Source organism: Myxine glutinosa, chromosome 8, assembly GCF_964187855.1.
Source record: "Myxine glutinosa chromosome 8, kmMyxGlut1.1, whole genome shotgun sequence".
Lineage (NCBI taxonomy): Eukaryota > Metazoa > Chordata > Myxini > Myxiniformes > Myxinidae > Myxine > Myxine glutinosa.
The window spans coordinates 105,785,979-105,812,883 of record NC_136268.1 but is presented as its reverse complement, the minus strand read 5'-3'; the positions used below and the strand labels follow the sequence as shown (position 1 = coordinate 105,812,883).

Here is a 26,905-nt window from a genome sequence, read left to right as displayed (position 1 = left end):
TTGGGGTCGATACTCATTATAGGGTCAAATAAACATCGAATATATAAATGGGTCACAAAAATGGTCCTGGAGTAGAAACATGACTAAAAATAAAGGACATGAGTGGAAAAACAAGAACAATAACAGTTAATTAAATGAATAAAGAAGATGGCTCGGTGAGAGACACCCAGTGGTAAAATCCCAATGATTAACAAAGTTTATTAATCGCTGAGGTAGTTAACGCTGATGTGGTCGATTTTTCTATACAAGATCGATGCACATGGACAAAATGGTAAAAGGTAACAAATCGAGAAGGTGAGAGTTCACTTTCACTCGGTCTTTCACTCGGAGAGTAGTTAATGCATGGAATGGTCTCCCTGGAAAGGTAGTGGCAGTAGAAACAGTAGATAGGTTTAAACTGGAATTAGATAGGTACTTAGATACATTGGAGTTGGAGAGGTATAGGGATATACTGGTAGGAATGGTAGATAGTTTTGGAATGGATCAATGATTAGATACCTGTCGTGATTGTGTTGTCTGTTTGAGGGTCTCAGAAGTGAGTGTGTTTGTTCATTCCTCACCTTACAACAATCCTCACCCCACCCCCTCAAAAAAAGAAACTTCCCACTGCATCATCCCTCTGCCCTCCCACCCTTCCCAGCTCCAAGAGGACATACTTTCTTGCAGTACCCTTTTGCAGTACAGATGACATCAGAGTCAATATTCTCTAATCCTGCTCTTTTGCTTATGCTTCTCCATTATCTGCTTTCCTCAACATGACTTCCTCTGACCGCCTCCTATCTGACTGGAAGTACGGCAACATCAATGGCATTCACAAGAAGCGTGCAAAAATGGATCCTCTGAACTATCGGCCAATAAGCTTTCTTCCAATTACAAGCAGAGTCATGGAGTGCATCATTGCTTCTGATCTAAATAGTCCGTCAGGTAGAGGGGTCCATCGGTACCAAAACGGAGGCCTAGGTTCATTGGTGTCATTTGAAAGCATTTTCCTCACCTATAACAAAATCTCTGGTAGCAGTGTCAAATCCACAGCTTTCATGTTAAAAAACGTATATGTTTGTGGCCTATGATGATGTCATGAAACATCACGTTCAGAAAATCAGGTTTTTTCTCTACCTTTTCCTACTGACCAGTTGGCACAGGGTTGGTGGCAGGAAGGGCGTCCGGCCGTAAATCATTGCTTCAAAATGGGGACAACGGTGCCCGAAAAAGGCCAACCCCTGCTCTGCAGGGAAAAAAGGCCTCTAACGGTGGTTCTTCTTCATGTGGCATATCATATGAAAGCTGGTCAACTGACCATAAATATGGTGCATCTTTCCTACTGATAACTCAAAAATTGTGCAAAGTATTAGCATTTGAATGTATTTATCCACCATTCATTGACGACATAACACATTATCCATCAACATAATGTTTGTATGTTTTTGTAATATTATGCTGCTCTGTAGTTTTCATTTAATACATCAAGTACATATGTTGTTTTACAGGTGATATATTACCATGTATATCACCAACATTACCATCCTTATCAACTTTGATTACACTTTCGTTTATAATATCACAATTATAGTATTTTTCTTGCAAACATTAGCATGTGTCCAGTACATATCATTTATGCAACCGGTATGTTCATTATTGTTTGCTTTTCACAACTCAAGTCACATGTTGTATATTGTTTGTTTACTTATTTAAGTCTAATGAATAAATATATTAGAAAATAAATACAAGCAGATTGGCTAAATCTGGATGAGGACTACTACCAGCTCGATCGCTGAATCCCATACTGTATACCACAAGGTTCTATAACAGTTTTCACTTTGCAATAATTAAGGTATGTGTAAATCTCTACTAATCTCTGGTATAGCTTATGTAATTAGTTGTTTATTATATTTCCCTACTAATCACTGATACATGTACACTATGAGAACTAAATTAGTTAAGATATTAAAAACATAAACATATTTCGTTAATTAAGCCCCATAAGAAATATTTCTTCCAGAAAACAGTGTCCTTAACAAAATACTCAGCTTTATCAACATGTTTTTAAAAATACTTTTTCCATGTCATTTCAGGTGTCACATCCTTGAGTTTTCAAAATGGCTACGAGTTCAACACCACCTGAGTGCATCATTCATGTCAGCAATGAAGATCCGCACAGCAATCTAACATCGCCAAGGGACTTTGAATCCTGGAGTGTACTGTTGAGAGCTGCCAGGCTTAAAAAGCACAAACCACTTTTGATGGTTGCGGAGGACTTAGAAGATGACACAATTCCTCCAGTCCATTATCACCTGAAATGTTGCAAGCTATTCACACTGAAGAGAGACTTAGAAAAACTGGAAGAACGAGACCTAGAAAATAGAGAAGAGGACATTAAGCGAAGGTCACTACGACCAGTAACCCTTCCTTCAAGTAGCACAGTTTTTGACAAAGTTTCCATTTTCTGCCCACCAGGAAAACATTCTAAGTACATAAAGGGTAGCAATACCAGAGAACACCTTGTACAATGTCTCGAGCTCAAAGCAGATGCTAGAGTTAGAGAAATTGCTCGACAAAGACAAGACCAGCGCATCCTCGCTGTTGTTTCAAGAGAGCTCGTAGCAGCTGAAGCTTGGTATCACAAGTCATGTTACAGGCAATATACAACAACAACATGCATTTTAAGGCCATTTTCCCTGCTAGAGCGGGGGTTAGCCTTGCGGTCCCCATGACAATCTTCTCCATTTTGCCCTATTTTCTGCATCTCTCCTTGTTAACCCCCTTGCCCGCATTTCTTCTTCCACCATCTTTAGCCAAGTCTTTCTCGGTCTTCCCCGTCCTCTACTTCCTTCTACATTAATTTCCATCACTCTTCTCAACCAGTCACTTTCATCCTTCCTCAACACATGATCAAACCATCTCAACCTGTTCCTCTTCACAGCATTAATCACAGGCAATATTCCCATCATCTTTCGCAATTCATCATTTGTCTTCCTCCCTCTCAACGATACTCCGCACATCCATCGAACCATTCGCATTTCCACCCTTTCCAGCCTTCGTTGCTGCTCTACGTTCATTACCCATGTCTCGCTCCCATAAATCATAACACTTCTCACACATGCAGCATACACTTTTCCCTTCAGCTTCAGCGACACTCTCCTCCTCATCAGCACGCCACTCAGTTCCCGAAACTTCTTCCATGCACATCTCACTCGAGCAACCGTTGCCGAGTCTGATCCACCTTCTCCATTCAGCATGTCTCCGAGGTAGCAAAATGTTTTCACACCTTCCAGCTTCACGCCGTCTCCAAGATCCAACTCAACATTTCCTCCATCTGCAGCTCCCTCTGTGCACACCTTACATTTGAATGTAGCTGCCACACACTGGTAAATGACCCTCTCAGACCACTACATTTTTGATGAACCCAATCAGCGCACATTGTACATTGAATGGAGTTCACTCCGACACCCTTCCTGCACACAGCATACGGCCACTTCCCAGTTCTTTCCACCTCACCACATGCTTTACCACTTGCCATCACCTTTGTCTTTCCGATATTCACCTTCAGACCTTTTGTCTCCATACATTCCTTCCACTTGTTCATCTTTTCCTTCAGTCCATCCATACTTTCTGCAATCAACACCAGATCATCTGCATACAACAACTCCCACGGTAAACCATCCTTTACGTTCTGAGCCAGCACCTCCATCACAGCTACAAATAGTAGTGGACTTAGTACCGACCCCTGATGCACTCCCACCTTCACCTCAAACTCACCACTGTTCCCGTCCTTCGTCCTTACAGCTGTGCGCGCTCTTTTGTACATTGCCATCACTACTCTGATCAACCATTCCTCCACTCCTAACTTCCTCAATGCCCATGTCAATACTTTGCGTGGAACCCTATCGAAAGCTTTCTCCAGATCAACAAACACAAAAAACAACTTCTTCCTCTTCTCCATGTACTTCTCCTGCAACTGCCTCACAATGAAAAGCGCATCTGTCGTTCCTCTTCCTGGCATAAATCCAAACTGCATTTCGTCGATATTCACTTTCTCCCTTATCCTCCTCTCCAACACCCTTTCCAATACCTTCATTCCATGCTCCAATAACTTTATCGCTCGGTACGAGCCACACTCCAGAGGGTCACCTTTCCCCTTGTATAGAGGGACGAGGGTACTCAGTTCCCAATCCACTGGAATGCGGCCTTCTTTCACCACCAGATTACAGATCTCTGTCATTCTCTTCACACCCCAACTTCCTGCTGCCTTCAACATATCTCCCACAACTCCCGTCGGCCCTCCCGCTTTTCCACTCTTCATTGCTTTTATCGCTTCCTCAACTTCCTTCTCAGTTATCTTCTCTGCCGGTCCTATAACTGGGTTACTCTCTATGTTGCCATCCCATTCATTCTCTGTATTCAACAGCATTTCCATATATCTTTTCCATCTTCCTTTAATTCCATCTGGGTCGACAACGATTTGTCCCACTTCATCCTTCAAGCAACTCACCCCCATCACATCACACCTCTCTTTCGCTATGTGCTTTGCAATCCTGAATACTGCTTTCTGACCCTCTTCCGAATCCAAGCGTTCTCCGAACATTTTCCTACATGCCTCCTGCGCCTTTGCTACCTCTTTCTTTGCAGCCTTCCTGGCTGCCTTATAACTTTCATGCTCTGCTGTTTCTGCTCCCGTACCCTTCGCCTTCTGCCACTCCTTGAACTTCTTCCTCTTCTCGTCAATCCTCTTTCCAACTTCATCATCCCACCACCATGTTTCCGAGTGCCTCAGTGGTCCTTTTGTCCATCCACATACCTCACCAACGGCTCCCAACAGACTAGCTTTCATTGACATCCAACCACTTTCAAGCTCAACCACATCATCCTCTACCCTACTCAACCTCTCTTTTAATGCCTCCCTTACTGTCACCTCTTTCAACCTCCACACCTTCATTCTTGGTTGGTACTTCACCCGCCGAGCTCTCCTCGCACCTTTCACCCTTATGTCGCAGACAACAAGGCAATATACCAATGAAAAATCTATTCCTGCAAAACTAGAATCTCCAAATGAAGATCCAAATGAGGATGATTACCAGCATGCTGAAACATATGCATTCAGCATACTTGCCACGTATATCAGAGATGAACTGTTTACATCTCCAAAACTTGTAAAATTGACAGATCTTACTCACCTGCTGGCTACTTATATGCATTCAAGTGGAGTTGCTGTTTTAAAAGAGTCAACAAAAAAACACCTGCGACGAAAACTAGAGAGGGAGTTTGGGGATATGCTGCACATGACTCTAGATGATAAAGGGAAAATCTTAGTTTATCCCAACACGCTCAACACAAGCGATTTTGCAAAAGAAAATCAGCAATTGAAGAAGGATCTAGACTCTTTGAGAGGTCAATCAACTCAAGTTTACGAAATCCTGAAGAAGGCATCTGTGCATCTCAGGTCATCCATCAAAGGTGCTGAAAACAAGAAAATCTGGCCATTTCTTCCATCTTCGTTAAATGAAAGCACCACAAAGGCACCAGCAGAGGTAACACAATTTTTGTTTGCACTACTCACCGGAGACCTGGAACCAAAGAATCCATCCCAACGCACCCAGATGCTGGTGGATTCATTTTCCCAAGATTTGGTGTATGCAGTATCTGCTGGCACCCAGATTCCCCCAAAGCATATTCTTCTGCCGTGTGTAGTAAAAGCTTTGACAGGAAATACTGAAGTGATTCAAATGTTAAATCGCTTGGGTCATGGCGTTTCATATACAGTGATTGAAGAAAACGAAACTGCACTCTGTCTCAGGAAGCTTGCAACAGAAGGAATGGATGCCATTCTTCCAGAAAAGGTCCAACCGTTCAACTTTACAACACTTGCATGGGACAACATTGACAGAATAGAAGCGACTGCTACTGGTGCTGGAACATCACACAGAATAAATGGAATTGTTGTTCAGCCCCAAGTGTTTGGACCCTTCCAGTGCAAGCTGCCAAACCTGAACTACCAAGATCGCATCAACGAAGTTTGGCTGTGGAAGATACACCAATACCAATATACATCGCTGGTGAGAGACTAGGACCTCGGGGATTACATACTCATGATGTGGACCATACAGCCGTAGTCATGGCTGCATTGCATAAGGATCTTACCTGGTTTCTTACGCGGAATGTTGACCACAATAATCAGATGGTAATGAGTTGGACCGGATTCAACATTGTCACGCGAAATGATGTCAACATCTCTCAGGACATAGTGGAATACCTTCCAACAATAAATGCCCCTGCCACAGACATGTCTGCTGTGAACGAAATTCTCAACCAGTCCCTCAAGGTCATGACAACTCTTCATCTCGAGCAACTAGTACTTGTATTTGACCAGGCACTCTATGCTAAGGCAAGTGAAATCAAATGGAAGCACAGCGAGAGATATCAAAATGTCATTCTGCTGATGGGTGTTTTCCACACTATTTGTAATCTCCTTTCAGTCATAGGAAAACGGTTCCAAGATGGTGGACTAAAGGCCATTGTTATTGAGGCAGGTGTTGTTGCTGAAGGTTCTGTCGTAGGTGTGATGGAAGGCCGCCAGTACAACCGTGGTGTTAGAGCACATAAGTACATGTATGAAGCGCTGCTTCGCCTGGCATGGGGTGAGTTCATGTCATGGATCCAAGAATATCATCCTGATCAAGTCGCAAGCATAGAGGCGGGATTGGAAATAGTTCGAGATCTCCAGGATGATATCTGCCAGACTGTCTTTGAAGAGACCATGCAGAACAATCAGTTTCAAAATGTCCTGCAAAAATTCACCAACTTCCTGGATTTCTTGCGAAACAAAAATGGGCCTCTGTCAGCCTTTTGGATGAGCTACATTGATATGGTTTCTGTTCTTCTTGGCTTGATACGGAGTTCAAGAGAGGGAAACTGGGAACTTCACATGGCTTGCATATATGAGTGTATTATTTGGTGTTTTGCATATGACAAGATTAACTATGCACGCTATCTTAGTGCGTATTATGCAGAAATGTCCCAGTTACCAGAACAACACCCAACAGTCCATCAACATTTCATAGCAGGGCATTTCTCAGTACAGATAGGATCATCAAACACATTTGGAAGAATACCTGTCGATCAAGCTACTGAAGAGACTGTGAACAAAGACACAAAAACTCCAGGAGGCACATGCCGTTTCAGTCTGAACACAGGTGCTGTTACACGATATTACCTAACTGCAGAGTATAGAAGTGGATATGTTCGACTCTTAAGGGATATGCTTCATATGCACACATCAGACACCCAACATGTTGAGCTCCAGAAGTCAAGAATAACCAAAGATGAAAAGGCTGTCTCAGCAATAGTTGAGGTTATCCAGGAACTGGTAAATCCATTCAAAGAGTCACAATAACTTCTCAACATATCCAATGGCACTGTTCCTAATGTAGATATTGCAAAAGACTTAGCAAAGGCAAAGGCATGTGGCGAATCATCTTATAAAACATTCAGACGACAACGCCTGGAGACTGATCCACCAGTGGTTAAATTTCATGATACACTTCCCAAACTCCAACTGAAAACCTTCTCAGATTCAAACAGAAAGACACGATTTAAGGCTAGCAACAAAGAAGTAATTCTTCGAACAACATCCAATTTGTTTGGAAACATGTGTATGATGGCACAGACAAGGCAACTTGATATGCGAGAGGTCCTTAAGCACCCACTGGGTCCATTACCATGGGCATTAGCTACTGCAGATGGCTTACCAAGGAAAACAAGTAAAGCAAGTCTTGCCAGAGAACTACAGAAAGACATTGTTCCGGCAAATGAAAGAGTAACTAATTCAGCATGTGTTATAGATGGAATGTCATTAGTTCATAAAGTAAAAGGTGAACACAAAACCTTTGGTGACATAGCTTCTGCTATCCTCTCAAAGGCTCTCAATGAAGCATCATGTTCATCCCGTCTCGACCTTGTATTTGACACATACAGAGATCTATCGATAAAAGATGTTGAGAGAGAGACGAGGAAGTCACGTTCATGTTCCATTCAACTGAAGAACATAACAGCCAAACAAACTGTTGTGCAGTGGGGAAATTTCCTGTCAGGGTCATCGAACAAGACAAGTTTCATAAAAATTCTCGTTCAGGAGTGGAAACAAGCCAAATACTCAGAAAGATTCGGAGACAAGGTTCTCTATGTGACAACTGGAGAAGAGTGCTTCAAAATATCTCCTGCTCAGGGCTGTATCCTTGTACCAGAGCTTTGTTGTACACAAGAAGAAGCTGATACCCGCCTGATTCTACACTCTGCTCATGCGGCAAATGCAGGATTCGACACCATTGTACTTGTAGCTGATGCTACAGATGTTTCTTTTAGCTGTTTCCTTCAGTACTGATATCAGAGCAACAATTCATCTCAAATGTGGAACCCAGGCAAGAATACACTATGTAGATGTCACAAAGGTTGCATCATCACTGGGCGAGTCTGTCAGTAAATCCTTATTAGGCATGCATGCCTTCACAGGATGTGACAGTGTGAGCACTCTAGCTGGTCGAGGAAAGATCACATCCTTGAAGATGGTAAAGAAATTTGAAGCTTTTCAGCAAGCATTTGTTGCATTCGGTCAAGAGTGGGACATACCAGAACAACTGGTTCAGGAACTAGAAATATTTACATGTCAAATATATTCTTCAAAAACAGGTACAAAAAAAGTAGATGACCTTCGTTATAACTTGTTCAGCACCAAAAAGGGTAAAATCGAACCACATCAGCTTCCCCCTTGTGCAGATGCCCTTCACAAGCATATATGCATGGCTCAGATAGTGGGTACACTTTACTATGCTTGCATGAATTCCCCCAGAAAATAAAAATGAGGTGCCTAGATACAAAACTAATTGTCAGATGTGAAGGCAGACACCTTGGTGGACCTGTAGAAACCGGCAATACAAATTATTTTAATTATGATTTTTATAATATGAATATAAGTACGTCAAAAAATAGCCTTTATAATAAAAAGAAATGTTACATTTGTGCTCTTTAAAATGTTTTTCTCATTGCATGTGTCGTTCCTGTTGATTATTTTCAATGTAGTTACTCTTAAAATAAAACTGGATGTCACTACTATGTGTTGATCATGTTTTGTGTTCAACAGTCAAGTTTCCAATGCGTTGTAGGTCCGCCAGAAAAACAAGATTCGCACATAACGCTTGGTGTCCGTTGCAACAGAGAAAATGGGGGAGCCAAGGCTGATATTGTTTCCTTAAATTTCCGTCCCAAATATGGCCTTATTTATTGAAAATAAGTGGGAAAACAAGAAGAGAAAAAGGAGGTCAATGTTGTGATCGGAAAATAAAAAATCTGGACAAATAAAATTCTTCGCAATTTTTGTGTCAGCCCCGTGACGTGCGTATCACGCTCTCCTCATCCGAACGATAGATCGCCGTCTTCAGAAAATCATGCTTGTTTTGCAAGTTTCCTGCTCGGTGAAAACAATAAGATCACACACGCGCGCTTGCAAACTATCATTCTCCGGCAAGCTCAGCATTCGTCTGCGTGTCCGTGTCTCCTCACTAGCGTGACGTGCGAATCCGAGTTTACAATTTCGACTCGCAGAGCTCGTATCGCCGTCGTCCGATCATTCTTCACTTTAACCAGTATTTGAATGTTTTCAGTTGAATAAAGACCAAGAAGGTAAGAAGTATGAATCTACTTTATTACCGAAAGGAAAGTTTTGTTAAAACTCTAAAGAAATTGCATGAATTTTTACGATATATTGTGCAAAAGTTCATGGCTTTTCTGTTTAATTTTCCTCATGCCTCTCTTGGTTGGCTCGTGCTGACGCATGTTACGCGCCATTGTGAAGATCAACATCGTCCCGATATTGTTCTCTCCTGAGTTTCTCTCATGAAGTACTGCTTTTCATTTGGTGAGGCAAAAATAATTGGTCTCCATGAATAAAAATGTGTGTTTAGGTAAATTTAAGCTGTCATATTCGGCACGTCACGCTGACACCGAAGTTGTAATGCCGCACATAACTTGGACACGCATCCTGCGATGTCCACGTTATGTGCCGAATGGCTTTCATTTCTATCGGTGAATCTCGAGTAAATGATCAGAATTTGTCCACATTTATTGATTTACGATCACTGTTCATCACAATTTTTTTATTTTTTATTTTTTTTGGATACTGAATCGAGGCTCGTGAAAGAGCTAACATTTATTTCACAAACAAATCAACCAGACAAACAAAATATATAAAAAGAGGGAGCGGAAGACAAGATGGGGAGAGAAGGGGAAGCACACAAACACAACATTTGAGAGCAGGGAGATGTGTGGGAGGGAGAGGGCTTGGGGGGAGGAGGCGTGAGAAGGGGGGGGGGGGGGTGGGAGAAGTATAAAACACAAGGACACCAAGGACTTCCAGGGCAGAAGTTGGTATTTCAAAAAAGTGGATTTGGGGTGAAATTAGCGGGGGTAGAAAAGATCAAGGTTTTGGATGGGGGAAGATAAGAGATGGTGGTGAACAGCTGTTTTAAAGACCTGGAGGGTGGAGTGGGATTGAAGAGGGTGAGGGAGTTTGTTCCAGAGGCACGAGAAAAGAGGAATGAAGGAGTGAAGGTGAGCAGAGAGTCTTGATTTTGGCAGTTTAACCATAAGAGGGTTGCAGGCAGATCTTGTGCGACCTGTAGGAATATTTGCGGGACAGAGCCCAGAGAGAGCTGGGGGGGTGGGGGGGGGGGGGGGCAAGGCCGGAGAGGAGTCAGTAGAAGATGGAAAGACCACCAACCTGCCTGTGGTGAGTGAGTGAAAGGCCCCTGGAGTTAGCTTCATCGCGGGAGACAAACAGATAAAGAGTACAAAGGTTATAAAATAGACATGTTAAGATGGTTAAATGCAACAAACTGCAACTTGGTAAAGTTGTTTGGAAGAGTTGTTTCAACACCATATGTGAGGATAAGGTACTGTTATTAATATCTAGCTCATGGTGATGTTGAAATTGGTCATATTAGCCAAAGAATTTCAATTGGGTTAAAGTGTAACATTACAACATCAAGTTTGGTGTCCGAGTTATGTGCACGTCCTCGACACATCTTTTCATGTTTCTGGAAATATATTGACTTTTTAGGGTCCATTAAAATACTGTACTTCCAAATGTGTGTGTATTCTCCTATGTCTTTCTAGCAATTTTACACTCATTTTGCTGAACACTTTTTTTTTCTTTTCTAAGTATGCATATTGTGTGGTGTTGGCCCATGCTGGTGATATGCACATAACGGTGTCCAAATTTCATTTGCCCAAAATTTTGTGACTGAAGAAAATTTGCTGAAATATTTGTTGAGCATGATGCCCATAGTGATCAAGATTGAGCTTCATATTACATTTTTTTTAAAAACACACACACACTGCAAATAACCGATTAAAGTGGACACCGAGTTATGTGCATATCAAGATAAGCCTGTATTGAGTGTGTTGTATGTCTTCGCTAATAATTTTTTAACCGAACATGCTGCAGGTCTGAAATTCTAGATTTAGATACTTAAATACACTTACATACACATAATAGGTTGCATTTTATATTCCCTTGAACAACATATTTTGCCCTTAATGTAACAATGGGTGTACCCACTATCTGAGCCATGCTCATATCCTCAGAGCCAACTACCAGACAGCTATTTGGCGGAGGAGTCTTGTTGCACAACCAACCATACCATCACCAAAGGACCGAGGATGGAAAGTTCAACTCCAAGACGGTAAAGAAGAACCGAGGATTGACTGGCTGGATCGAGCACCTGCACCCAACACTGTACTGGAATTGTTAGCTTGCAACTGTTCCAGGTCATGCAAACTTCCACAGTGCACTTGTTTGGCAAATAGTCTGAAGTGTTCAGAGCTGTGTAGACTGCAGACCTGTGACAACCAGCCACAAGATGATGATGATGATGATAATGATGTCCAACAGATGGATGAAGAGAGTGATACTGAGGACTTTGAATTTTAATATTGCCAATGGTATTAAGAAGTAAAGATTGAATAATGATAAAGAAATTAACATTTGACCCTATCAAAATTGATGGTATAATAATCAGGAATATGATAATAAACATTAAAATTAGCCAAAATAAAGTATTTCTTCAGTTTCTAGCTGTAATTGTAAATGTGTATGTATGTTACTGGTGTTACGGATTTCTGTGAATGTATGTGAATTACTATTCAGGTCTTTGCTTATCTATATTATAATAGCCGTAGATGATTCTGTCTGTCTGTCTGTCTATCTGTTGGGTGTCTGTCCGGGGTGTGGCTTACTCGGTTTGCAGAGTAGCTCCGCCCATAGCTCCACCCATTCTGGGAGAGCCTTCATATAATTATAAACAAATATCCACCATTTTATTAACTCGCGTAGCTTTGAGGCCTGTGGTATCTTGCTCTCTCCCAGTTTTATTTCAAATCAAATTCGATATATCATTTCATTTTTAACAGTCGCTAACATCGTTTTAGACTCGGTTGAAAAAAAACGGGAAGAAAATCCGATGAAAGTTGCCCTTTATAGAACGAAATGAATTCTCAAAGGCCTGTAACATAAAGCCCATTCATTGAGTCTCCCTCACGGCTTTATCTCGACTAATTCACCATCACAGTCGCTGGGATGGTTCAAGTCTCAGTTTCAGCTAAAGTTGAGAAAATCGGCGACATGTATTCCGACAGCCGTTTTGAATGTGTCGACTGTTACGTCGGCACGGGGAAGGAGAGAGGGGAAGGAGAGAGGAGAGAACGTTCCCAGGACTTCATTATTTAAATTATCACTTAGTAAAAATACAGCGACTGAATACTGAAGTTCGGGATCCAATCAAAGTGTAATTATATTTTTCCATATCCCTGGGGTGTACGTACAGAGTTTGTTTTAAGCGAGTCAACTCTTTTCCAACCATGGAATTAAACAATACAGTACTTCAAAAATTTACATAATAATGTAAACTAACTATGGAATACAATATTTATTAATAACGTTTGGTTTTAATCTATTTTTACTTTGTAAAGCGAAAAGTTATCGATACATTAAAGTTTAAAAATGAAGAAGAGTCATGGGCTCCATAGGCCGACGATCGGCTTCTGTATGCTCTGTATGTCTGGATGATTGGATGTGCATTTTAAGACTCAATCAACACGTCTTCGATCATGAATTACTTTCAGAACAACTCGAGCAAAGGAAACGAGGTAATGCCTGTTTCGTTCGGGGCGATTATACACCACCCAAAGAAAATGCGTTTCACAGCTGCAGGAACTACAATCGTGAAATCTTAATTTATTTATTTTTAAATCGTGAAATCTTTAATTTAATTTAATTGAAAAAAAATTGTTTTCACATGAGTTTCCGTGTGTGTGTGTCACCCACTCCAGTGTGTGTGTGTGAGAGTGAGGAGCGATTGGAGAGGAGAGTGAGGAGCGATTGGAGAGGAGAGTGAGGAGCGATTGGAGAGGAGAGTGAGGAGCGATTGGAGGGGAGTGTGAGGGATTGGAGAGGAGTGTGAGGGATTGGAGAGGAGTGTGAGGGATTGGAGAGGAGTGTGAGGGATTGGAGAGGAGTGTGAGGAAGTATTGGAGAGGAGTGTGAGGAAGTATTGGAGAGGAGTGTGAGGACGTATTGGAGAGGAGTGTGAGGAGGTGTTGGAGGGGAGTGTGAGGAGGAGTGGGATTGGAGAGCGGTGAGGGTGGAGAGAGGAGAGTGTCAGGTGGAGAGGAGTGAGGGGTCACATATTATGTGAAATATATAAATTGTGTTAATTACACCATTTCTGGATCTGATGAATTGCCAGTAACCATTTTGTAAAATTTAATGTGCAGCATCTAAATCAAGATGTAAAAATGTAACACACGTTCATGCCCGTGGGATTCCCACGGGTGACCCCACGAGACTGCAGGAAGAAAAAGAACGAGACGGGAGAACGAGACCCTCGACGAACGTGATCACAGACTCGCATAGGATGCTGCTGCAACGACGATGAGGAGGGTTGGAGAGGAGCGAGGGGTTGGAGAGGAGTTAGGGGTTGGAGAGTGAGGAGCTATGGGTTGGAGAGTGAGGAGTTAGGGGTTGGGAGTGAGGAGCTAGGGGTTGGAGAGTCAGGGGCTAGGCGTTGGAGAGGAGCGAGAAATTGGAGACGAGTGAGGGGTTGGAGAGTGAGGAGCGAGGGGTTGGAGAGCGAGGAGTTGGAGAGGGAGGAGCTAGGGGTTGGAGAGTGAGGGGCTTGGGTTTGGAGAGCGAGAAATTGGAGAGGAGCAAGGGGTTGGAGAGTGAGGCGCGAGGAGTTAGAGAGTGAGGAGCGAGGGGTTGGAGAGTGAGGAGTTGGAGAGTGAGGAGCGAGGGGTTGGAGAGTGAGGAGTGAGGTGTTGGAGAGTGAGGAGCGAGGGGTTGGAGAGCGAGGGACGAGGAGTTGGAGAGCAAGGAGCGAGGGGTTGGAGAGCGAGGAGCAAGGGGTTGGAGAGCGAGAAGCGAGGGGTTGGAGAGCGAGGATCGAGGGGTTGGAGAGCAAGGAGCTAGGGGTTGGAGAGCAAGGAGCTAGGGGTTGGAGAGCGAGGAGCTAGGGGTTGGAGAGCGAGGATCTAGGGGTTGGAGAGCGAGGAGCTAGGTGTTGGAGAGTGAGGAGCGATGGGTTGGAGAGTAAGGAGCGAGGGGTTGGAGAGTGAGGAGGAAGGAGTTGGAGAGTGAGGGCCGATTGGAGCGGAGAGTGAGGACCGATTGGAGCAGAGAGTGAGGGCCGATTGGAGCGGAGAGTGAGGGCCGATTGGAGAGGAGAGTGGGGAGCGTTTGGAGAGGAGAGTGAGGAGGGATTGGAGGGGAGTGTGAGGAATTGGAGAGGAGTGTGAGGGATTGGAGAGGAGTGTGGGGAAGTATTGGAGAGGAGTGTGAGGAAGTATTGGAGAGGAGTGTGAGGAGGTATTGGAGGGGAGTGTGAGGAGGTATTGGAGGGGAGTGTGAGGAGGAGTGGGATTGCAGAGGCGTGAGGGTGGAGAGAGGAGAGTGTCAGGTGGAGAGGAGTGAGGGGGCACATATTATGTGAAATATATAAATTGTGTTCATTACACCATTTCTGGATCTGATGAATTGCCAGTAACCATTTTGTAAAATTTAATGTGCAGCATCTAAATCAAGATGTCCAAATATCACACACATCCATGCCCGTGGGATTCCCACGGGTGACCCCACTAGTTAATGTGTAGTCGATTGAAGGTTGTTGTGATTAAAGGGTCAGGAGCCCTTCTGGGAAAAAGGAGACCGGAAACGGAAGAAGAAAAGACACGAGGTCCTGGAGAAGCGACGATCTTCTTCCTCTTCCTCGCCCAGCTCCGACGCGAGTTGGTATCGATATTGAGCAGCGTGGAGGACGCTGCATTTGAAAGCCCGTCTGACAAAAGGAGTTACCTGCGCGGGGTAATTACCCCTTGACACGTCAAGTTGCCGTGGGTTCGTGCACGGAACCCAGCGTCCGGCACAGTTCGCCTCACCGTCTACAAGGACGCGTACGGGTCGCACCTTGGGCCTCGCGCGCGTTGCAAGCCGCGCTTGGTTTTGCCCCGTTGCTTGGCAAGGAGGTGTGCGCTGCAGCAGCTGTCCCCGGTGCGCGACGTACACGTTTGGAGCACGTCCGCCCGGGGTTCGTTCAACCGCCCGTGTGCGGAGAAGCCGACCATCATCTTGGTCAGGAGGGGCCCAGAGACATTGTGAGGGACAGAGACCAAAGGGGTCGTGAGTACCCAAGGGGTCGGGAGTGGGGAAAGGGGACACACATATATAAGATGGCCATCTTAATAATATTGGTGATCGATTGTTGATTGTTGATGGTTGTTGATTCCTGGGGGGAATATATTATTGATTACTCCGGATCCTTGGTGTGGGGTTTCTTATTGACTGGAATTCATATTGATTGCGTTACGAAAGCGTATAAATCATATATCTTTCTGGCGGGGTGACTCCCACGGTCCGGGGGTCACCGAGACCAGGTAGTTACCGGGAGGACCACGTGACACTGGTTATACATGTTACAAAAGTATGAAGGTGATAAAAAAAAATAAAAAAATAACCACCTTTAGAGGCCATTTTTCCCCACAAAGCGGGGGTTGGCCTTTTTCGGGAACCGTGGTTGTTGTTGTTTTTTGGTCCCCTTTTTGAAGCAATGTTTTACGGCCGGATGCCCTTCCTGACGCCAACCCTTTTTGCCGCCTTTAACGACAACCAGGGAATTACCAGTGAACTGGTACTCAATTAGCCGACCTCGGAAGGATGACAGGCTGAGTCAACCCCCCTGGCGTTAATTCAGCGATCTACTGGGATTCGAACCCAGGATCCTAGGATCCTAAGCCGGCACCCTAGCCGCTAGCCCAACACCAGGGTTAGGATTGGATATGTTTATCAATATCAATGTATTGAAGGTGATAATGATCAACATAAATACTTATTAATTTGTTTGAAATAAACTTTGGATATGTTTATTGATAATCATGGTGATTACTATACCCATAGCATAATTAAGTGGATAAACATGGTAAAAGGGAACGATGCATGTGTTGTCATGCATCGTAAATGCCTAATAATAATAATAATAATAATGAAAATGATCAAGACTATAATGATACTTGTAAATATGATACATTTAAATGAACATTAATTGATTTTAAAAAACCCAATCCTTTTGAGATCTAGGTATAGTTTGTTTAGAAGTATAGATTAAATCCTGCAATTTCTGGGACACATTTTGGGACAATTTTCTTACCAACAGGGGGTCTCTTTATCTGATGATTGTATTCTGAAAGCTGCTGATTTGAAATTGCTACCAGACATAATATAACTCTAGAATAACGTGGCTTTCAAATGGTACCATTCAACCATGGCCACCCTGACTGGTACCGATCATCAAAATATGGGTGTCTACCTGATGGACTAAAAGCCTCTCCTCTTTTCTGCTCCTGATGTTAAGGCATCCTGTTTTACTTATCAAGGTCACTGCCTGTGGTAAACAACGCCCGATTAAATGATCTGCCAAATAGAGGAAATTTCCTTCCAGATAGGCTGTGGAAACCTTCAATGTATTGTTCATAACGACTGCAGCAATACCATTAAAAAAAAATCCTACCCATGGAAAAGCTCTTACCTCCGCACCATCTGGTTTTCTGGGTTTGTGACAAGACAGATAACACACGCATATTGTCAGCCCTGCACACATGCGCACACACACACACACACACAATCAGCATTGCTAATACAATCAGCAGCTCAATATGAAGAAAACTCAATGTCATATATGAGTGAGTCTGTTTGTTTGTTCCTTATACATTTCAAAACCTCTGGCCAAATTTCACTAAAATTTGCTGTACCGCATAGTTTTCAAATGTGGAAGGTCAACACAATAAAAACTTTCAATTCACAATGAAATTTAAGTAAAAATATGAAATAACGGCACTTTGGACGATTGAGTGTCGTACATCAGGTGCCACCCTTGGCAGGGAGAGGGACCTCCAGTGGCTTGCACCTGCAGTATCGGGAATCTACCCAAGTGAATTTAAATATTTGTATTTTGTCAGCAGAATGGAAATTCATGTATAAAGTGTCCACAGTCTCCACAGTACTACGCTGAGTATGGTCACATGATGTTGAACTACCTTAAACTAGGAAATGATGTCATTTTGCCCATCATTGCCGTGTGGCACTCCAGAGTTATTTTTTGCTACAGTTGTAAACAACAATCTTCTTGACGTTTTCTGAATGTCTAAATAACCAAATCTTGATTGGGCAACCCAACTAGTTTTGTAGTATATGTAAGAAAGCCCTTTAACTTGGATGTACATATATAAAAACAACTTTATTTAGACATTCTCATCTGGCAATGCGCTTAGTATGCACCGCTTCATCAGAGAAGCCAGAATCAAAGGCTTAACAAATCATTCTTTTTGTTTTAACTGTAATATTAGAGAGACAGTAATTGTGCACAATCGGTGCACCGTGAATGAATATCGAATCAAAGCAAGCCAGGGGCATCATTAAAAAAATTAACCGGGCACATTATTGAAGGAATTGTAACATAGCTCATGGAGAAATCAAAGGAGAAACATTCAAAACATGACCCATCTTGTAAAAAAGTGAGGGACAACAACCTTTTTTTCTATACATAGTCGAAGCTTGGGGAAGTGCTCGTACAAGTACACTGAACGAATCAGGAGGCAACAGCACAAAATGAACAATGGGTGTGGGGAGGAATGATGGGCAGGGGACGATGCGTGAGATCAACAAGATGGATACAGAAGGAAACTCTCAGGAGGGTAAACTGGAAATTTGGGGGGAGGAAGGATAGGGGTGGGGTTACCAACTCATGGGTAGACAATATCAAGGTTTGGGATTGGGGACGATCTGAGATTGTGGTGAACAGTTGTCTTGAACACCTTTTTTTTTTTTTTTTTTTTTTTTTTTTGTATACAATATCGAGGCTCGTGAAAGAGCGAACATTAATCACACAGAAAGACAAACCGACACATAAAACATATAACATAGGGAGCGGTAGACAAGATGGGGAGAGAGGGGGAAGGACACAAACACAACATTTGAGAGCAGGGACCGAGAGACATGGAGACATCGAGAGATCTGAGAGAGGGCGAGGGCTTTGGGGGGGGGGCGTGGGAAGGGGGCAGTGGGAGAGGTATAAAACATATGGACACTGCCAGGACTTCCAGTAAAGAAGTTGGAATTTCAAACAAGGTGGATCTGGGGTGAATTAGCGGGGGTAGAAAAGATCAAGGTTTTGGATGGGGGAAGATAAGAGATGGTGGTGAACAGCTGTTTTAAAGACCTGGAGGGAGGAGTGGGATTGAAGGGAGTGAGGGAGTTTGTTCCAGAGGCGGGAGAAAAGAGGAATGAAAGAGTGAAGGTGAGCGGAGAGCCGAGATTTCGGCAGTTTAACCATCAGAGGGTTGCTGGCAGATCTTGTGCGACCTGTAGGAATATTTGGGGGACAGAGCACAGAGAGAGCTGGGGGTGCAAGGCCGGAGAGGAGTCGGTAGAAGACAGAAAGACCACCTACCTGCCTGCGGTGAGTGAGTGAAAGGCCCTCAGAGATAGCTTCATCGCGGGAGATTCCAATAATTCTGAAAGCTTTGGTTTCAACAGCGTGAAGCCGAGCTAGGTGTGAGGCAGGAGCACCGGCCCATAGGGGAGAACAGTATTCCATTGAGCTGCGGATGAAAGCCTTGTATGTGGTGAGGAGCTCAGGTGTGCCGAGGAAGGACTTCGCACGACGGAGGATGCCCAGTCGGCGACTGGCTTTGGAGGCCAGCTTGGAAATGTGGTTTTCCCAAGAAAGATCATGGCAGATAGTGAGACCCAAAATCTTGAGCGACAGAACTTCTTGGAGAGGATTGTTGAGAAAGTAGATGGGAGGGTTGTCCAGTCGATCTTTTCGGAGAGACATAGTAAGAGTGTGAGATTTGTCAGGATTGAAAGACATGTTCCACTTGTTTGACCAGTCTGTGATTTTGTCCAGGTCTTCAGAGAGTGAGGAGGCAGCAGACTGCCGATCTGAGGGAAGAGGAATGAATTGAAAGATTGGAAATGAAATTGAAATGTTGAAATTTCATTTGAAATTTCATTGAAAAAAAAAAATTCATTGAAAATGAAAAAGAGGAACCTGGAAGGAAGAATGAATTTGAAGAGGATGTGGAAGTTGGTTCCACAGGTGGAAAAAAAGAGGAACAATTGAGTGGAGGTGAGCAGTAATCTTTGTAGTTTCACCAGAAAGGGGTCAAGATGGTGGACCGTGCAAGTCCTGCAGAAACCTGTGGGTGTAGGAGGGAGCGGGGACAAAGCACAGAAAGAGCAGAGGGTGCAATACCAGAATGGAGGTGGTAGAAGACAGAGAGACCACCGACCTGTCTGCAATGGCAAAGTGATAGGCCCATAGACTCAGCTTCATTGTGGGAGATTCCAATAATCTTAAAGGCCTTGGTTTCCATGGTGTTAAGCTGAACAAGATGTGAGGCAGGGGAGCCAGCTCAGATGGGAGAACAATGTTCCATCAAGCTGCGGATGAAGGCCTTGTTCAGTGTGGACGAATGAAGGTGGATAGTAGTTCAGGTGTGCTAAGGAAGGACAGAAGATTCCCAGTCAGCGGCCGCCTTTGTAGGCCAACTTTGAAACGTGGTTTGCCCAAGAAAGATCATGGGGGAGGCGCAGGAGTATGAATGAATGAACATCCTCTACAGGAATGTTGAGAAAGTATATGGGAGGTGGCAGGGATTTCCAGCTGGCCCTTTCAAAGAGAGATAGTGAGAGTGTGAGATTTGTTGGGATTGAAAGACATATTCCAAGTGTTGAACAAACTTGTGATTTTGTCAGCATCTGAAGAGATGGAAGAGTCTGCAGCCTGCCTGTCTGAAAAATGAGGATGTCACAGCAGAGGGTGGAGTCATCAGCAAATAAATAAAGGGGATTTTCCTGAGAGTCAGACAGATCATTGATGAAGATCAGGAATAGGACTGGGCCAAGAACACTGCCTTAGGGCACTCCAGCCTTGACAGGGAGAGGAGATGAAAGGATTCTGTTGAATTCCATAGGTTGGCTATGAGAGTAGAGGAAGTCAATAAGCCATGTGTGAAGTTGGCCTTGGATGCCATAGGCAGACAGTTTAGAGAGTAAGGCACGATTCCCAGACTGTATCAACTTTAAACTTCATGGAGAAATACTGAAAGATCAAAATCTTTACATAGTGTATGCCAGGACTCAGTACCCGTTGGTGTAGTAAGGGAATGAAAGTGAATGTATGGATGATGGTGGCACATGATGTTACTTTGGCAGCTGAAATATACCTCACAAGACGCATCAGTATGGGGCATTGGGGCATGCACATCGATACAGTTCGTGCATCTCTCTGGCATGCTTCTGATCAGACACCGCATTATGCTTTGTAGGTTCCTTACTCAATCGGCGACAATCCAAGCTCCCCAAGGTCACGTGGAGTGTTAGGACATTGAAGAGCACCATGTCCATGAAGGTACCAAATATGTTATATGGGATGTCCAAAAATATGTGTTCACCGATAAACAACACACCTGCCCAAAGCTGCCATTTGTGATGATCTTGGCAATATCACAGCCAGGCTCTGGGGGATCCAAAGGTTATCCAAAGAGCTGGTACTTGCCAAATGGACCTCAAACCAAAGTCATGTAATCCGCTCCTCACTGTCTGATCACATATGCAATGATGCATTTTGTGTTTGCAGTCGCCAGTCCAGGAAGTGAGGTTGCAGGCATAATCCATTATAAGGCTGTTGCAAAATATAGGTGCCTTGATAGATGACGCAGGAGTCATGTGACCCGTTTTCATGCTCATCATGTTGGTCGAAGCGATGTGTGAACATTTTCAAAATTCCTGCAATCAGTAAAATGGTTGAGTACTGTTGGCTGATTGAATGACGAGGTATATTAAAGCACAAAGCACATACTGCAAGGCGTGAATGGAATGCAAGTATAAATGGATAGAAAAATGGTTCGCTTCAGTAGACGCATCGCAAGCACCGCACATAAGGTGAAAATCTTCTATGTACGAAATTAAATCAAAATGGACAAAAGAAGTAGTAAGAAGTTGTCAGGTGGGTGTTCACGCCAATGTTCCATTGTTTGTTCCAGAATCCTGAGCTAAAAGTTGCCAGTCCAGACAATACTTGCCGGATCAAAGGACTGGAGTACATCGCCGCATATGGCAATTCCAGTGGTTGTGCTGAAGTGAATGTTGAGGCCATGTGCAATGGAGAGACGATTTCTCAATGCCACATTTCATAGATATCAATCATCTCGTGGAGTCGTCGATCTCGCATGACGTTGAACTGCTCTGACCGTTTACACCTTGGTCAAGATTAGTCAGCGACCATGCCCTGGCTTTTACAAATGTCCACTATATTGTCAAACAGTACACAGCATACAGTACAAAAAGGGATGCAATCATCAGTCAGATCAAGCCTGGTGTTGGCTGCACGGCTAAGGTGGCTGGCTTAGGATCTTAGAGTTAGAGTTGGAGCACCTGCTGTGCCATTGAAATGGCACCAGATGGGCTGATTCAGCCTGCCATCCTTTCAAGGTAGGCAAAATGAATATCAGCTTACTGGTAACAAGGGTATTGCATCAGTGGCACAGCCACACTTCCAGAAAGAATTATGCAACCAGCAGCCACAGTATGCGTCCAAAACAACAACAGGAACAACAATATCATCAGTCGCATCCAACTACAGCAAAGTGTCCAAAAACACGTGTTAATATTCCATTCACAAATTACGAACTGCAAAGTGAACGTCACTTTTCAATGTGTTGTACCATGCTCCACCACAATGAATGTGTTCTTCCAGCAACAATGTATGGCAGTGAAACATCATCTCTTGCAAAGAATATGAAGTAAAAGTTGATGGCTAAGTGAAGAGCCATGGAAGGATGCTGCCTTGGCATAACGAGACAAGAGAAAAAGCCATTGGTTCAGACAGAAAACGAAATTCACCAATGTACAGATTACAATCTTCTTCTTCTTTCTTTACCAGCCACAATTATTCCCACGCTCTTCTGGGTTGGCCAGGGTAAGTTTTTGGCCTGAGTCTTTCACGACCCAGCTGGCCAGGCATGATGTTCGACCAAGTAAGTGGTTAGGGCAGGAATTTGAAATTTGGCCATGGTGCAGGTGATAGCTCACCTACTCTTTGCGAAGGGCACCGTGGGATCTTTAGCGCCCATCCAAGGTACGGCACACAATGAAGAATAACTCTGCCTGTGAAACACCACGATGACAGTTTTATAGTTGGGTTGAGAATCAAACCCAGGTTAGAGAAGAGTGTGTGTACCTTTAGGTCATCCTGCCATCCCATGTAGTGATCACAAGAAAAACAAGAGCAATCAGAGATTGCAGACCCTCGCCAGGACATGTTTTTAGTGGTTCTTAAGGCTTTTGTGTTCGTTTAAACAAATATGGTGGCTGAACCACGTGACCAATGACGTCATCATTATCTTTTATCTCCACCAATTTATCCCGAGATGATGCTCAACAAATTATCTTGATCGATGAAGTTTTGTACTTGTTGAATTATGACGTCATAATGGAGGCACCTATGCAATCATCATTAACATATGTTATTCCCCATTGAGTGTTCTTTACAATGAGCCATGTCTAAATTTTTTCTATTCAGCGCTTTCGGAGATATTATTGAGGTGCAACCGGTTTTCTAAGATGCCGCCTGTACCACGTGACCTGTGACGTCATAATTATCTTTAATAATTATACAGGTGGAGGTGCACCTATGATGAAAATTTCCTGTCAATCGGAGCAACGTTTGCAGAGAAAATCATATTTATTCTGTGCGGACAAACAAACAAACTGACAGACAGACAGACAGACGGACAAACGGACTTGAATGCACTACCCTCTCCTCTGGCGAGGGTAACTAGAACTGCACTCTTCGACGTCACAACGTCGACCAATATGCGTCCACCCACATTGAATGAATGAATGAATGAATTATCGTTTTAAGGCCATTTTCCCCGCTAGAGCGGGGGTTAGCCTTGCGGGCCCCATGACAATCATGGTTCCCTTTTTGAGGCAATGTTTTTATGGCCGGATGCCCTTCCTGGTGCCAACCCTTAGTCGCCTCTTACGATGCGCAGGGAAACGGTGTACCTATTCTAAACCGGGATACACACCGGGGTACACACCCACATTTTTACATCATTATACAGACTTGTACCAAGTTTGATTTGAATCCATTCAGCTCTATTCAAGTATCACATATTTATCTAACGGGACCTCTGACATTTGACCTCTCGATCCCATAATCCAATCTGTTTTCTCTTTACATCATTATACATACTTGTACCAAGTTTGAATTCGTTTCCTTCAGTCGTTCTCAAGTTATCACGGTCATCCAAAACCTAATGTTTGCTCTTTTAATTTTGAGAAGTATAACAGGTCAAAATGTCAGAGGAAATCAATAATGTTTGTATTTTTTAGGTTGTTTTACAATATTTTTGTTTTAGGCATCAGCATACTTGCAGCATCTCATTGTTCTCTCCCCCCCTCCGACTCACCGTCACAAACAAGGGAGCAGCCCCAGTGTAGCTTTCCCATGTGTTTACGAACTTTATGGCTGTAGTTTGGTCGAAATTTTTCTTCTGGGCATAATGGGCAGGGGATCTTCACACCTGTACACCATCAAATGGCGGCAGGGGCAGCATCAACATGTGGTTGTGACATGGTCATCACCCACCTCAAGACGGTCAATTTGTTTTCCCCCATGCGGAAAAACTTGGCACATATATTAATCCAATCCAAATTTATTCTCGGTGTGCACCAGCTAACGATCATTTCAATTTTACCTGTATCATCGGGTAGAAGACTTTCCAAATCCTCCTGTGTTTTCTGAATGGAGAAGTGTCTCTCTGTGGAAATGACGCAAACACATCGATCGACGCGTGAAAGCGTACATCATGGTAACAGCAAACGGGTGACAAGTACGTACTTGTTTTAACTGTCAACCAGGAAGCTGCTGCACATTCTTCACATAGAAGGTGGGTTTAGTCACCTGCACTAAGATGGAATGAAAGAATATATAAATAGATCAGATAGATAGATAAATTAAAATACAATAAAGAAAGCAAAAAATGTCGTAAATTGTAACAGAGTGTAGAGTGGTCAATGTGTCCATAAAGCTCAGCGGTGCCATTAAAATCACCACAGCGCTGGCCTAAGAGTGAGATGTCTCCATCCTCTCCTGCCAAATCTCCATCTCAAACTTCACCCCATCCCCATCTCCATCTCAAACATCCATCCCCTCCAAGCCGACCGACCCCCCCTCAAAGCCAACCGACCCCCTCCAATCCGACCCTACCCCTCCAATCCAATCCAATCCGACTGGCCCCCCCCTCCGAGCCGACTGGGCCCCCTCCGAGCCGACCGGGCCCCCCTCCGAGCCGACCAGCCCCCCATCCGAGCCGACCGCCCCCCCCCCCCTCCGAGCCGACCGGGCCCCCCTCCGAGGCGACCCGACCCAACCCCCTGCAATCCCACACGACCCCCTTCAATCCCATATGATCCCCTCCAATCCGATCCCCTCCAAATCAACACGACGTCCTCCCATGTCCTCACTCGCTCCGCCGACCAGACCAGAACTACTCTACTCCCACGACACGATGCACCGTCATAACCCGATCCTCATACCTCATAAACTCAAACCTTCCCAATGACGTTCAAGCGAGATCCGGACCCCCTCTACCTCTTAAAGGCAACCCCGTTATTACCTTGTCCATCCACCCTACAAGTACAATACAGACCATGACCCCCGTTTCCACACTTACCCCTGTGAACCGCAGAACTGGACCTTGGCTCAGGATTCTCTCTCTCTCGGACGTCCAAACACATGGGTTCATCGTCCCGTCCGAGAGCGCCGAGCTCTGCGAGTCAGACACGCGTTCACACAGCGACGTTTCCAAAACAAGGACAAATGTCAATAATGCGTTGCCAAAGGCGCGAGCGGGATTCCGAGGATCCAGACAAACCTCAGACCATTACTAAGCTAGCGCTTCATAGTTCATAGCAACAGTACCAGGCCGTAGAATAGCTTCTTCTTTCTTAATCTGTTTAATAAATCCTCGATGCAGGAATAAACTGTGCACCACATATAGTAACTACTTACCCTTCCTCTCCGCCATGCCACGGATAGTTTACGTCACTGCGCTTTACGTCACTGCGGCCGCGACAAGAGCGGACCAGGGCTCATCGAGGGCGCGACCAAGCCATAAGGGCGGGGACAAAGATCGAGGGCGGGGACAAGGAACGAGGGCGGGGACAAGGAACGAGGGCGGGGACAAGGAACGAGGGCGGGGACAAGGAACGAGGGCGGGGACAAGGAACGAGGGCGGGGACAAGGAACGAGGGCGGGGACAAGGAACGAGGGCGGGGACAAGGATCTTGGCACAAGTATGCATAACTGGCTATATATAACTCCGCGTAACATACGCGCCCTCGTGTTTTTGGACACGCGTTTAGTCATATATTTCATTATATGTGAACACAATTCACAATCTCGTTCTTCTCAGACACAACACTTAATGAGTCCAATGATCGAAGCCTTGAGAGAGCTACATACAGTTGCCCGTGACTGAATAAAGGTTTTAAAAGTTGTAATTTATAAATATATTTATAAGCAAATTCTTTCAAAAATCGGTCCCTGTGACTTGTTGATAGTCATGGAAAAGGCCAAACACACCGGTCACAGCCAAACAATTCTTTTGAAATTGAAAGGCGTATTTGTATCAGATGGAATGACAAATGGAAATGCGCGGTATGAAAACAGTATTTGAGTTCAATCCATCTATAACGGTGTAGCAGGCGGTATAGAGCGCAGTATAACAGGTGGTATAGCAAGCAGTATCGTGGGCGGTGTAGAGGGCGGCATAGAGAATATCATTTTAAATAAAGTACTTTCACGTAAAAATACACAGTTACATCAGATGGAACGAGGGGTATTAGATCAGTATCTGAATTCAATCCATCTATGACTCTGTGGAAACATACCTAAGGCGTTTGTATATACATCAAGTAGATGATGCAAATATGAACTGATTCGATTATGGGGTCAAGAGGTCAAAGGTCAAGGTCAGACCGTAAAGATTCTGTTACCGTGGTAACTTGTGAACCAGTAATGAGATTTTGAACAAACCTGGTACGGTATAAGTATATATGATGATGCAAAGATGAACTGATTACATTTTGGTATACAGAGGTCAAAGGTCAAAAGATCAGAATCCGTGATAAGTTTTCGTTACGATAACTTAAGAACGGCTGAAGAGATCCAAGTCAAACTTGGAACTTGTATGATGAGGTACAGATAACATGATTGGATGATGTAATCAAGGGGTCAAA

General features: G+C 44.0%; 1 protein-coding gene across 2 annotated transcripts in view; it reads right to left on the bottom strand.

Moving 5' to 3' along the window:
• The window catches only part of TRMT1L (tRNA methyltransferase 1L), a 56,230-nt gene extending 30,441 nt beyond the window's left edge, over nucleotides 1-25,789 (bottom strand). Inside the window, exons 1-5 of one of the 2 annotated variants that reach the window (XM_068125051.2) lie at nucleotides 25,677-25,789; nucleotides 25,339-25,434; nucleotides 24,361-24,423; nucleotides 24,073-24,186; nucleotides 17,121-17,182 (exon numbers count right to left, since the gene is read on the bottom strand). In XM_068125051.2, coding sequence (XP_067981152.2) covers nucleotides 17,121-17,182; nucleotides 24,073-24,186; nucleotides 24,361-24,423; nucleotides 25,339-25,434; nucleotides 25,677-25,692 — 351 coding nt within the window. In that variant the 5' untranslated portion in view covers nucleotides 25,693-25,789. Of the gene's footprint in view, nucleotides 1-17,120; nucleotides 17,183-24,072; nucleotides 24,187-24,360; nucleotides 24,424-25,338; nucleotides 25,435-25,539 lie in introns of both variants that reach the window. The other variant, XM_068125052.2, reaches the window with a different exon arrangement.
• Nucleotides 25,790-26,905: the final 1,116 nt, after the last annotated feature.